At 39.7% G+C, this 13,980-nt stretch overlaps 1 protein-coding gene across 1 annotated transcript; it reads left to right on the top strand.

Moving 5' to 3' along the window:
* The first annotated feature begins 4,362 nt into the window (after positions 1–4,362).
* Positions 4,363–11,013, top strand: tbr1b (T-box brain transcription factor 1b). Its single transcript, XM_040028210.1, has 6 exons — positions 4,363–7,208; positions 7,508–7,662; positions 7,872–7,993; positions 8,293–8,451; positions 8,826–8,887; positions 9,802–11,013. The coding sequence occupies exons 1-6, from the start codon at positions 6,517–6,519 to the stop codon at positions 10,643–10,645; spliced, it is 2,034 nt and encodes a 677-aa protein (XP_039884144.1). The 5' UTR covers positions 4,363–6,516; the 3' UTR covers positions 10,646–11,013.
* Positions 11,014–13,980: the final 2,967 nt, after the last annotated feature.

The raw sequence follows: 13,980 nt of genomic DNA, 5'->3' as shown, positions 1-13,980 counted from the left end.
TAGCTTCTTGGTGAAAGGGCACAAACTCTTTCAACCAAGGTGTGGTAACAGGGTGAAAATTTGAAAGTAAATTCCCTCACTGATAATGTATCCTACATCCCACTAATGATAGCACACCCACTGTATTGTGCTCACAGCACTAATTTCCTTGTTTTCACTCACATACGCTGCAAATGTTTTTCCTCTGTTCTATGATTTATCTTTTCCTCCCCCCTCCTCATATATGAATCGGTGTTCAGTGTCCAATTTCTAATTTAGTCCCTGTGTAGTGGCTTAGTTTGCCGGTCATTTAAGGAGTGGATCAGTTCCTAAAAAGCTTTTGGAGATGCTGCAGGCCAGTGAGTGTGTTGGGCTGCTATAAAGGCAACAGTAGGACATCGGCCAGTAGTTCACACTTGTTGGAGCACACTGGTGAGGCTGTGAAGATGGATTCGGTCTTGATTATAAGGTACTGTTTGTATTTCTCATCTTTTAATCAGTGTGAAATATTCACGCTACATCCTTTCCTCTTCTCTACATACCATTCCCGCACCATGCAGTGATCTGCGGAGATGCAGGTGTATGGTGTAAACAACAAAAGGGAAAATCTAATTGATCACTACAGTTCTTTCTTTCTGAACATCGGCAAAGTTTGACAAGAAAACCAACTGGTTTCCATGTGTTTGTTTGTGACAGCCTAGATGTGAGTGGTGGAGACATAAATCATGTCGGATTTATTTTTCCTCTCAACTTGGAACATAGTTCTCTTCCCCGTAGAATTCAGAACTGATCATTAACCTTTCCTTTAGTTCCTTCCCTTGCCTGGTCACATTTCCTCTTTATTTGGTTCCTGGCCCCATATGCCACTTTCCTATTTCCTGCCTGCAGACAGCAGGGAGTAGCTCTATTATCACCTTCCTAGAGCTGTCTTTGAATGTGAGAGGCAATTCCATTTCACTCAGCCATGGGGAGGAGGAGGAGGATGAGGAGGAGGAGGAGGAAGAAAAAAAAACACGCCATAGAGCACAGAGAAATTGGTTTAGGTTACTTCTCGTAGCTGAATGTAAGACTATTTTGCTTTTTCTTGTTGGATTTCTTAGATTTAGAGACCCTACCATGAAGAGCCCGCGGTGAATGTGCAGGGTTTTTGTTGTATAGTTTTAAATCAGAGCAAAGGTTAAGTGCCGGCTATCATGTCTGGTTATTGTGTGAACAATTTATCGTCAACTCCATTGAGAAGTCATCTTTTGAAATATTAACAATCCCGAAGCATTTATATTCCACTACTGTGAAGCTGTGCTAAAGATATCGAAGATGTCTCTAATGCTTTCACTCTCAAGTGTGTTCGCTACATTTTGCAGCATTTTACTCGAAGCCTGTGTTATTTTTGGGCTTCCCTAAGTCTTATTCCAGCTTTTATCTGTGCCTAGTTCTTTGGAATGGTAGGGCTCTTGACAATATTGCTCCTGGATAAATTAAACATGAGTTACGTAGAGTGATAATCTGTGGGCCTCTCTTTTCACACTGCATTCCCAATGAGCTGTGTGTTGGCCTGGTGTTGTTGCCTGTGATTTTAATGAAGATTATTCTTGTAACACGACAGTCGCCTGTTTGCTCCTAGTCCTCCCCAAATATTTTCTCTTCAAACCGAGAATTTTGCTTTCTTTCAAGTGATCTGTGCAACATTTGCGCTTTATTTTAAAAGTATTTATGTTGCGGGTCAAAATCATCAGTTTGTCACGGATGTAATTAAAATATTTAGGCACCAAATCACATACCTGGCTGTTGTTTTTGGATTAAACATTCATCATCATGTCAGCGCACTTATCGATTAAACAATACACTGGCAGACAGCTGTGACTGGGTAATTAGTAGGTATTTTCTTCCTGTCTAAGCAGAACTGTACTGTAAAAAGCCAAAGCTTAAGCTGGATTGAAGCCCTCTGTTTTCTTTTGTTCAGATGTAGGTTTATAGTGCTCGAAAAAACCTCAGAGTATTCTCTGAGGAGCAAGTGCACACTTCATGGCATGGCCACTCTTAAGATGGAACTGCTGTTTTATAAATAATTTCAAAGTTACAAACATCAGCCTCACAATCACAGCGATTCAATGATATTCATTTGGCATAAGTCAGTTTCATTTCTCTGTGCTCTTCATCAGAAATGGCTTAAAAAGTAGAGTTAGTGTGAATTTTTTATGCTATGGGCTTAGTGGGGACAGTGGCCATGTTCTTCACTTGCAGACGTCTGACAGTGCATGGCAGCAGAAATAACAAAATGGTCACAAACCCCAACTGCACTCCCTGGGTCACACCGGCTCTTTAAAATTTAAAGAGACTAGCAGGAAACCAAACAGTTGATAACAGGTCAGTAGCAGGTGATAAAAGAAGTTTTGGTAGGGACATTAGCCCTTCCGCTAACTTTGTGTTTCCTGACATTAGATCCATGCAATTTGCTTAGCCAAATAATACACATCCGAGAGCATGAAGGAGCTGTGGGCATTGCTCTCAGGGATTGCAGTACCCTGAGGAGTGCAGTGTTTCACAAGTGCTACTTTGCTGCAGAATTGGTATTAGACGAAATTCACACATTTATAATTAAGCATATTATTATGACATACTTTTTCCTGTATAGGTTTTGTAAAGGGGAAGCTCAGTTTATGAATCAGATTGTTATTTCAGTGGTGTGCCACACTGTCATTGTCCTGTGACACACACACGAAAAAGAAAGTAATAGATAAATAAATAAATAAATAAATAAATAAATAAATAAATAAATAAATAAATAAATAAATAAATAAAAACAAACTCATGCCAAAGACTGAAATATAGAAGTTAGGAAAAATTCACAAAAAAATGTGTGCCTTTAAGAGATGAGTAAATGGTAAGTAACTGTGTGAGATGAATTGTCTGCCACGTGGGACGGTTCATATTCTTATGACCTTGCAAAATATACATGTTAAATAATGCATCTGGATTAGTTGTTCGCAATAAAAAAATAAAACTGCTAATTAATAACTATAAATAAATACACTGTATTAAATAGTATTAAATTTAAGAAACTAGGTAACATAGATTGAAGCTGAAGGAATAAACGGTGTAACCCAATAACAAAATGGGCATTTAAAATGGGAAATGCTGCTGCAGGATTTTAATAAGTTAGAACGATAGAAGGATATGTGCATTTGGTTTAAGGTGAAAAATCCCTATAGTGCAGTTCTGGTATGGTATTATTACTCCACACTGAACATCCTGATCACCTGTCCTGAGGTTAATTTGCTGTGAGCTTTGCGGTAAAGAATCGCGTTTGAGTCTGGTCTGACTGGGCGAGTGAGAACGGGTTGGACTGGGCGACCCTTAAAGGACATCAATAATGAGCAGGTGTAGGAGTGCACTTCTGCGTAGACGCGTGTCTCTGTGTGTCCAGGGAGGACGACTAATAAGGGTTTAAAAGCCACAACTGTCCACTCCGCCCCTTAGCAGGCCCCCCCCAGCTGTCTTTTCTGCCAGAAAGCACCCTGATTCCCTCTGACAGAGCAGATCACTGATGGCAAGAAACCACAGGGGGCAATAGTTATGTTAGCATAGCACAAAGCACCGCCACACTTGATCGGGTTAGTGGCGCTGGTTAATTACAGAGTTAAGGTAAATGCACGTTTCCTGGTTAAACAAACAAAGATAAACAAGCCAAAAAACCACAGTAAAAATAATAAACGAAGTCTTTGACTTTGATTTATTGATGGAAACTGCAACGTGACGTCTAGCAAACAACATATAAATAACTTAAAGTCCATCTTAAATGCATTCCCATGAAATTTTTAGTGCTGCTGTAATATAAGCCACTACCTGTCATGAATCCCAAATAACCTTGGCTCTATCCTCTTAGTTCATCCCAGTGTGCCTCATTCCTTATTACTGGCCTGACAAGGAAATGTTTACCCATCCGACAAGAGACAAGCCATTTCATAGTCAGAAAAAGCAATTTCACCTGACTGGAGTAGCACACTATGTCCCCATATCCTTGCTGGCAATAATTTTGTTGTCATTTTGTGTGCTGTGGTCATATCATTGAAGTGACAGTGCTGGGCATTAGGTAAAGTCCCTAAGCTGGTGCTCACTTTCAGGCTTTTTCTCTCCTTGTCATTCACATTGATTGGATTAGACCCAGGTGGCAAGCAGATTCTTTTGGCACAACAATAAAAAAAATGGTGATGTAGTGGCTGAAAAACACACAGATATTGTTTTTTTATTTTGCTGAAATTAATATTGTTATGTGGAAAACATATGCTCTTTAGAATTAAATGGATATATACTTCTTCTTCTTCTTCTTCTTCTTCTTCTTTTTTTTTAAATTTTTTTTCATTGTATTGAAGGCAGTTTGTGTTTGAGGGTTTTTTTTGTCTTTGATTTATTTTATATGGGTGATATTATACAGATACAGCCGTTATAATATTATTTGAAAATTGAAAAGGCATAACTGCTGTTCACACTAGATTATGCTCAGCTGGTCAATGGAGGGTGTGTACAAGGCAGGGAGCCGAGATCCTAACCTGCTCTACATCTCCCTGAGGGACAATGCTGGCTATGGGCATGACAAATCAGCCCCCTCCTCTTTGGTTATGTCCACTAGCTAGCTGAGCCAATAAATAGATGACTTAATCTGATAAACAGGCAGTGCATTACCTAGGGAAACACAGAGTTGCTGCATGGGTGATTCAACAATTGGCTTGTTGAGGGGGGGGGGGGGGAAAAGGAAGCCCACTTTGCTTATTAAAGATCAGCGATGGAAGTGAACCATAATCCTGTAATGAGTAGAGCAGAGAGTGGCCTCTTTTCCTTGGGCACAGGCAAGCCCGTGCTTGCATGTTTCACAGGAATAGATTGTTGGAACCAGTAGCCTTTCTGTAATGACCCCTCTTGTTAGCTTCAGAAATTCATAGCTCTTCATTAGAGATACAAACTGGTGGCTGTGTTCACCAATGCAATGGGCCTTTATTGGTCTTCTCTTTAGCTTCCACACAACACTGCAGTGTAACTAAACAAGAAGTTACTCAGTGAAGTAGAAATGATCAACGGAGGCAGTTAGTGATATTGTAATGGGTTCCTTGATAGTTAGTGTTGTTTCTTATCATCTATGAGAATCACCTGGTAATAATAATGCGATTAAACAGGAAGTGTAAAAGTTGCCAGTGTTGAATCGATGCCTTTCGGACAGAGGATAACCTTCACAATGACACACCGTGGCTCTGGCGGACAGTGAAGTGGAAAGTTTGAAATTCAGGACAATTTACAAAGGCCTCGCAATCATAGGAAATGTATATGCGAGGAAATGTATATCAAACCACTCCCTTTGAACAGCGGTAGTGTTAACTTGGTAATAACCTTGTTAGTAAGTTAAGCTGGGAGCCATGCTGCAGCTGCTCTCTTTGCACCGGGGACTGAGCCACTGTAACTTGCGGCTATCCTAACACTTAGTTCCATCTTCTCAATCACGACTGATTTATTTTACTGCGCCGGGGGGCTTGGTGCATTTTCGAAGTGGTCTGATTAACAATCATTTCTATTTTAGAGTTTATTTATTCTCTATCTGCTGTCGATATTCTCAAACTTACTGTCAGTTGTCTCAGAGACCTGCACCCTCCTGAGATCAAATTTATTCTGTCTTTAAATATATTTTCCGAGTAATTAGCTTTTACAACTCGGACTTAATGTTTCTCCCATCTCCTTCTTACGCTTGCTTTCTGAAACGGACAAAAATTTAATTAACTAAACTGCATAATGCTAATTTCTACTCAAAACTCCGAGTCCTACTTTGTGTCTCTCTGGCAGTGAGCTGTGTTTGGCACAGCAGCCCCTGTTACCAGTGCACGGGTTCATAACTTTAGTGCATAAAATATTTACCAGGACTGGGACTCATAAACACATCTTCAGTGGGACGCCATGATTTCACGCTATATCACAAACATTTTAAGGCATCAGATGCACCGCCTGTCATGGACTGTCATTTTTGGCGTGTTAATAATATATCTTGGTTTCTTCGGCAGACATACTTTGGCACTCATGGCACATAAATAGGTAAATAACGTGGATAAAGGTAAATAACGCCGCTGTCGTCACAGCTGACAGCAAAAACAATCTTCATAACTATGATATATCTTTTTTCTATATTTTTGGTTTATTTTTTGTTTATTTCATATACTGCTAAAAAAGAGTCTGTCTCCATATGTTTTATTCAAATATAGGCCCATGTCACACTACAAACAAATCACTTTGCTCATAGCGCTCTTCTTATCGTCCTAATTAAGAGCTGTCTAATTAAATTACAGCCCTGAGTTAACCAATCGCAGTACTTGTTTCATTAGCAAAGCAGCGAGAGTGATGGAAAGAAAATCCTTCCTGATTGCAGGATGGTGTCAATTGGCTAATTTGCTGCCTTCCGTACCTCAAGTCATCGTAAGGCGTTTCGTAGTGTTAGATTAGGAAAGGCGTGTGCAAAAGCTTGTGATATAGGTTGAGCTAATAGTAGCTTCCTATTGAGCTATGCAGGTCGAGAATTGCATCTCGCCGGCGAGTGATCTCTCCAAGAAATTTATGAATGTGGGCAGTGGCTTTTCGAGCTCCAATGGATCAGAGCTTTCGTTGCAGGACCATCCTATTATATCTGCAAGTGACAACCTGGAGAGAAGTTCACCTCTGAAAAAAAACTCCAGGGAGATGACGAATCAGTCAGAGGCAGACAATTTTCCCGACTCCAAGGACGCATCAGGGGACGTCCAGAGGGGCAAACTCTCTCCTGATCTTCACGGAGTCTCTGACATCCGTCATAATTTCGATGGATCTGCAGGAGAAAGGTGCATCTTTTCTCCATCTACCCAGCCGCAGTCAGTCTCAGCAGCTCCCAGTGCCATGTTCCCTTACCCGAGCCAGCATGGACCAGCGCACCCGGCTTTTTCTATTGGAAGTCCCAGCCGATACATGGCACATCATCCGGTCATAACCAATGGAGCTTACAACAGCCTTTTAACCAACACTTCTCCTCAAGGCTACCCGACAGCGGGTTACCCTTACGCGCAGCAGTATGGACACACATACCAAGGAGGTGCTTTTTACCAGTTCTCCTCAGCGCAAGCAGGACTGGTTCCGGGGAAAGCGCAGGTGTATCTGTGCAACAGGGCCCTGTGGCTGAAGTTTCACAGACACCAAACAGAGATGATCATCACAAAGCAAGGACGGTAAGTACGCGCACTCGCTTATTTTTTTTTAGAGGCATGCAACAATATTCGATAATTGTTTGCGTTACTGGAACATTTTTAGATCGAAGTTTAAATGGGCGCGTATTAAGATCATTTAAGATTATTTCCCTGAAAAAACTAAAAAATAATAAAAGCGATAATGAACTTTGTATAACACCAAGGCAAGCTCATTAATAACAAACAAAGAAATAAAACAAAAACTAAATAAAGACGCAAAATGAAATACTAGAAAAAAATAGAGACATTTTCTAAGCCTGTGTTTCTTTTTTTCCCCGCAGACGAATGTTTCCATTTTTAAGCTTCAACATTTCTGGCCTTGACCCAACTGCCCACTACAATATATTTGTGGATGTAATACTCGCCGATCCAAATCACTGGCGATTTCAAGGAGGAAAGTGGGTGCCTTGCGGAAAAGCAGACACGAATGTCATAGGTATCACATCTGCGCTTTGTAACGATTACATTTACTCGACAGTTTGATTTTGAGAACATGGTAAAAAAAAAAAGTGTTTTGTTTTTATACCTATAACTAAAATATGTGGTAAAAATTGTGAATGAAAATTTGTGAGGAATTTGTTTCTAAATAGTGATATATATTTTTACTTCTTTTCTTTGCCTATTTTTTCTTCTTCTTTTTAATAGGCAATAGAGTTTACATGCACCCGGATTCGCCAAATACCGGTGCGCACTGGATGCGTCAAGAAATATCATTTGGAAAGCTAAAGCTCACAAACAACAAAGGTGCCTCCAACAACACGGGGCAGGTAACAATGCGATAAGAAATGTCTGAATGATATAAATATATATTTATATGTAATACGAGCTGGAAACTGAAATGTTTATTTTTTCTTTTTTATTCATCTCATCCCCTGATTATTATTTTTAGATGTGTCGTATTGCTTTCTCTGTGTCATTTAATTCGAAACAATAGTCGCGTGTGTCATTATAATAAACACGAAATATGAATACACAATTGTGCTAAATTAGTTTATTTTTCTTCTCAAATCATCTTTCCAAACTTTGAAATTCAAAGTCTGACAAACGTCTTTAATTGGATCTCCAGATGGTGGTTCTTCAGTCTCTCCACAAGTACCAGCCCAGGCTCCATGTGGTGGAAGTAAACGAGGATGGGACAGAAGACACCAACCAGCCAGGAAGAGTCCAGACTTTCACCTTCTCAGAAACGCAATTCATCGCTGTCACAGCTTACCAGAATACCGATGTAAGACCACTTAATATCTGACACAACACTGGAAATGTCACCAGACACCAATCGCACAGCAGCATTTATACTTTGAACATTAGCCTGTTGAAAGACGATTCAAAACATCGGGAATTCTACAATATATATATATACTTAAAAAACTCTCTAAACAAAGTAGAACAATAAAGTTCTAACACGAATACAATTTTTTAAACCTAAATCTTAAAGCAAGACGCACACTGGGATTAATCATTTCCTGTTGACAAACACATTTTCGCGTAAAAACAAAGAACAAAATTAAACGAATTGTTAATATTATTTGCATTTATGCTGCACTGCGCTAAACGTCTGGAACACACCTTATGGATCCTTCTATGCATTTCCCCCCACAGATTACGCAACTGAAAATTGACCACAATCCGTTCGCTAAAGGATTTCGGGACAACTATGACACGTAAGATCGTCTCTCTTTCTCTCTTTTTCCTTCCTTCAAAAATATCTTCTTTGTATTTGGTTGTAATTTATGTGTGTGTGTGTGTGTGTGTGTGTGTGTGTGTGTGTGTGTGTGTGTGTGTGTGTGTGTGTGTGTGTGTGTGTGTGTGTATCTTTTTATGCTTCTGTAGTTTTAATTAGAAACTATAATAGCCACTTAGCTTGGGTTTTTTCTTTGCAAAAATTTAATTTATGTATTGATAATTCTGTTGAAAATTCGTTGTATTGCTTTTGAAGTTGGAAGGAGTTCGCATGATAAATAAAATATGTACTTTTACAGGGAAAATTAATTGAACATTGGATTAATAATAACATTTCTGACTGCAAATGAAGCAATGCGTTTTTCTTTTATCATAACACACACCATAACACACACATATGCACTTGTTTGCGTGTAATAAATGTGCGCAATTGCGTCCAGAGCTCGTAACTGTACCGATTCACTGTATGTATGACAAGGTTCCTCCTTTATTTGATTCGAGCTTGTTTTTCATTGTAAATGAAAGGCGTACTAATGAGTGACGAGAAAATGAAAATGAAAATCATACTCGAAACAACGGAAATAACTACTCGATAACTGAGAAAGCAAGTCTGATCTATTTGACGACGTTTTCTTCGTACTGTGTAAGGCAGCCGGCATATTTCGAGCTTGGATCTAGACTGGGATGGTTTTGCAGATGTTTTCGAACACTGCAGTTATCTCACCTTCAGAAAGAATAGTAATGGAAAACAAACTTTCCTCATGTCTACTAAACTGCTACATTACTGAAACAGAGAGGCCCCGTTGACCTTAATTTGTTTGATGTTCTGAGAACAGACTACAACACACTGTTTAGTTTCTGAATTGCTTCTCTGTTTTTCTCTCCATCTTTTCAGTGTCTACACAGGCTGCGACATTGACCGCTTAACTCCATCACCGGGTGACTCTCCGCGTTCACAGATCGTGCCGGGTGCGAGATATGCCATGCCTAGCTCTTTCCTGCAGGACCAATTTGTCAGCACTTATGCCAAATCTCGCTTTCACCCTGGCGTGGGGACTGGGCCTGGCACGGAGCGCAGCGTCCCACTCGGCAACAGCTTGCTATCCCCGCAGCAAACCGAGGAGCCCAGTGTTGCCACCCCCCCGCAGCGATGGTTTGTCACCCCTGCCAACAACCGACTGGACTTTGCTGCCTCGGCATACGACGCCGCTGATTTTGCCGGTAACGCGGCCACCTTACTGTCCTACGCAGCGGCCGGAGTGAAGGCTCTTCCCCTGCCGACTGCAGGCTGCTCCAATCGGCCTCTTGGCTATTACGCAGACCCGTCTGGCTGGGGAGGACGCACGCCGCCGCAGTATTGTGGTGTAAATAGTAAATCCAGCTCGGTCTTTTCCTGCTGGCCTACTAACACCATCGGTGGCAGAACAGGCACTAGCTACCTGTCCGAGGAGGGAGACTCCATCGCCACAGAGAGATCACCCATCGGCGGCTCGGAGGAGACCAAACCTAAAGACATGACGTCTGAGTCGAGCTGGATTGAGACGCCGTCCTCCATCAAATCCATCGATTCGAGCGATTCTGGTATCTTTGAACAGGCCAAGCGGAGAAGGATCTCACCTTCTGCAACACCGGTTTCAGAGACAGTGTCCCCGTTAAAGTCTGAGCTGCTGACACCGAGAGAGTGTGAGAAAAACTGCACAAAGGACATTGGTTATTACAGTTTCTATCCTCACAGTTAAAACGAAGCAAAGCCTGCTAATCTATCTATCTATCTATCTATCTATCTATCTATCTATCTATCTATCTATCTATCTATCTATCTATCTATCTATCTATCTATCTATCTATCTATCTATCTATCTATCTATCTATCTATCTATCTATCCACAGGTTAATCAATAAAAAGTATAAAAGGACTGACATTCACAGTTAATGGCCAAAGTGTAAATTCTTCAACTACAGTTTTGCCATAATTCTGGCGCCTTGTTTCCACACTGTTACGTCAGAAAACACTGTAATTATGAATATAATGTACATAATACTGAACATTTTGGTGATAGTGACTGAATGTACACAGAACAGATAAATGATTCAAAAGTAGTTGTTTAAAAAAAAAGGAAAGCGGAGCCTCTTCTGTTAAGTAGCCTACACTGTTAGAATTAAAGATATTGAGCATCTGTACATAAATAATGTTCTTGTGTAGCATATACTGGCACAATAATCCTTGTCAGTGACAAAAAATATGTATTTTGTACTTTATCAAAGCAGTAGGCTACCAGAGGTTTAAATGACGTTACCGATCACTGCTACATTCATAATACATGTGGTGAAAGAAATTATAAATGTTGATAATGTAGACTTAGGGTCTTTTATTTACGTATGTTTTATTTGTACTTAATTTAGCCGGTCATTTTTTTTCGTAGCCTCCATGCTATGCTGTTGTGAAATTCTTCGTATCTGCTGTAATGTGACTGAAACGTAATAAATGATGATATCATCAAGACATGTTTTATTTGATCACATCCAGCTCAAACAGAATGCGTTTGAAACATACGAAAGGGTTTATTATAATCTGCTATTTTCCACAAAGGCGTCATGTGGATCATCTTTCCAGAATTTCAAAGCGCAGTGCACCGTGAAGTATCTCGTCGCTGAGAGGGCTTCAAACAGTCAACGCAGTTCTCGAATATTTAAATCTCACTGTGATCAGCCAGAACACCTACCAATTACATCAGGCTTTAGGTAGGCAGTCCTTTCCCTCATCGGCATTCCCTCCCCACGATGGAAGCCACAGGAAGCTTCCAAAGATATTTATTTTCAGATGGACATCGTGTCCTCTTCTGGATCCATTGATCGGCTCGGGATATGATGAGACTTTCACGGCACAAACTTTACAGCCAAGTAAAATGATAAAAAAAAAAGAATAATAAATTAAAATTAAATACAACGGAACAAAATGTGAGTCTTTGATTGGCGCTATAGACTTCATGGGTATTCATTTGTTTCGTTGGCCTATTCATTGTCTGACTCAACAGTAAGAGTTGTTCCTACAACATTTGGTTGGATTCGTTTTACAGCATGTTTGCCAAAGATTGTAGAGTGAAAACTTTTGTTGTTTTTTGGTCATAGTTTCAAACACTGAAAAACTGTGAGGTTGACAAATTCTCTGTTTGGCACCCAAAGGAAATGACACGTTAAAAGAGTCTTGACTATATGTGAAAGTGTGCAGAGGAGCAGAAGACACCAAGAGAAAACAGAAAACAGGCAAACAGGCTTAATAATGAGGTAACATTTTTCTATTTATTGTTTTTTCCCCCCTCTAGCACAGTAGCACATTTTTCGTTAAATTCCCGTGTAAATGACCCACCATGCTTAATCATGGGATTTTATTGGAATTATTAAACATTAATATCCAGTTTATCAAATTTATATAAGAACAGATACTAATTAAAACGGATGCTGAACAAACTCAGTGTGCACTTAATTGGAATTTGTCGTGTGAAGGAGACGCTCACAGCTGTCAATATGAGATGTGGCATTTAGCTCCTCATACTGTCAGCTATAGGCCTTCCCTGGGATAAACAGCAGATGGCGATAACTGAATACAGGTTTTATAATCAAACAACTCCTCCAATATGTGGTCCAGAGCTTTTAGGTCACCACAGAGGCAACAAAACCTGTAAGAAAACTCTCTCTTTTTTTCCTCTTTATTTTTTTTTCATTAAAAAAAAGATTGATTCGTTATTTATGAGTTAAGTAAGGGCATCCTGTGAGTTTCCCCTGGATTCAACTACACGTGGATGGTGATCTACACCAGATGGTGGTGCTTTACTATTTTTTGTAGCAGTTAAAAGAACCCATGCTGTTCAAAAGACTCAAATGTTTTCTGCAAGCTCTGACAAACTTGACAAACAGTCTTGTAAACACTGGCCCCGAACACAAGCTGAAGAAAGTACAACAAAAATCACATGCAAACTGTATCTGTTGGCACTGGAGAAAACGCGCTCTCTGCGAAAGCCTGTTCATCTTCACATGTAGTCTACTTTAATACAAAGCAGCAGTTTTGTTTCTTTTAAATCATTTACTCTGTTGGAGGATGACCCACGGCTGAGATGACCCCGTCCTCTAAGAAGGGGTGGGGCATGATGGGTACTTTTATGCCAAAAAGCGATTTTCAGTATTTGCCAGAACGTGATTGCTTGGGTTTAAACTGCTGTAAATGACTTATTGGCTTAAATATGTAAAATATATGTGAAATGTATCCCTCATGAATGATATCAAGTCAGCTTGAGCCACAAACAATATTCTTGTTGCAGCAGAAAGTGCAAATATATTTTTTTTTTTTGGCAAAGTGACTTTTACACATCCTTTATTTATCCAATTAAAATGTGTCATGGGCATTACAAATGTCTTTTTTAAATTATTTTTTTTTTACAGTGATTTGGCCAAGAAGGTAGCAGAAATTGAAACAAATATGACATAATAGAAAAGAAGATTTTTTAAGTGACCAAAAAGGACTGGATTGGTTCAAATAGTGACACAACAGCACAAGTAATTTCTTTATTTTACATCTAACTCCTCTGTATATCGTGTTCACTAAAGTCTATTCGCCAATATAAGTAAAACGAATATGAAAAAGCGGAGAAACATCGGAAATCCCTTTTTGGCACAACACCGGGCACAAAACCACAAAGCCCCAATGGAAACTATCGTGTATGTTTTTGTTGCTCTTCCACTTGTCCTAGCAGCATATGGACAAACATATTAAATTACAAAATAACATAACATCTTGTATTTATCAAGGTAGGACTTTGTCCCGAGTGCCACCAATTTTAACAGACCTAAACAGACTCACAGCTTTTCCTTTTTCTTACGCACATTTCAGGATCCCCCAGAAGACACGTCTGCTTGTACGACGATCTCTCCGGCGAGAAGAAAAAGTAACTCTCAAAATGTTAAATATAAATGATCATCAACGTTATTTTAAATATTTAAATCAACTTGCGACTAGTTTCAGTGTGTAGGCCTAAATCAGTTTCATGCCCGTTTTTTGGTCTTAAGTAAGATATTGTGT

Source organism: Simochromis diagramma, unplaced genomic scaffold (genome assembly GCF_900408965.1).
Source record: "Simochromis diagramma unplaced genomic scaffold, fSimDia1.1 OVJJ01000343.1, whole genome shotgun sequence".
In the NCBI taxonomy this organism is placed as follows: Eukaryota; Metazoa; Chordata; class Actinopteri; order Cichliformes; family Cichlidae; genus Simochromis; species Simochromis diagramma.
The sequence above is the reverse complement of the archived record's forward strand: the minus strand, read 5'-3'. Positions and strand labels throughout refer to the sequence as shown.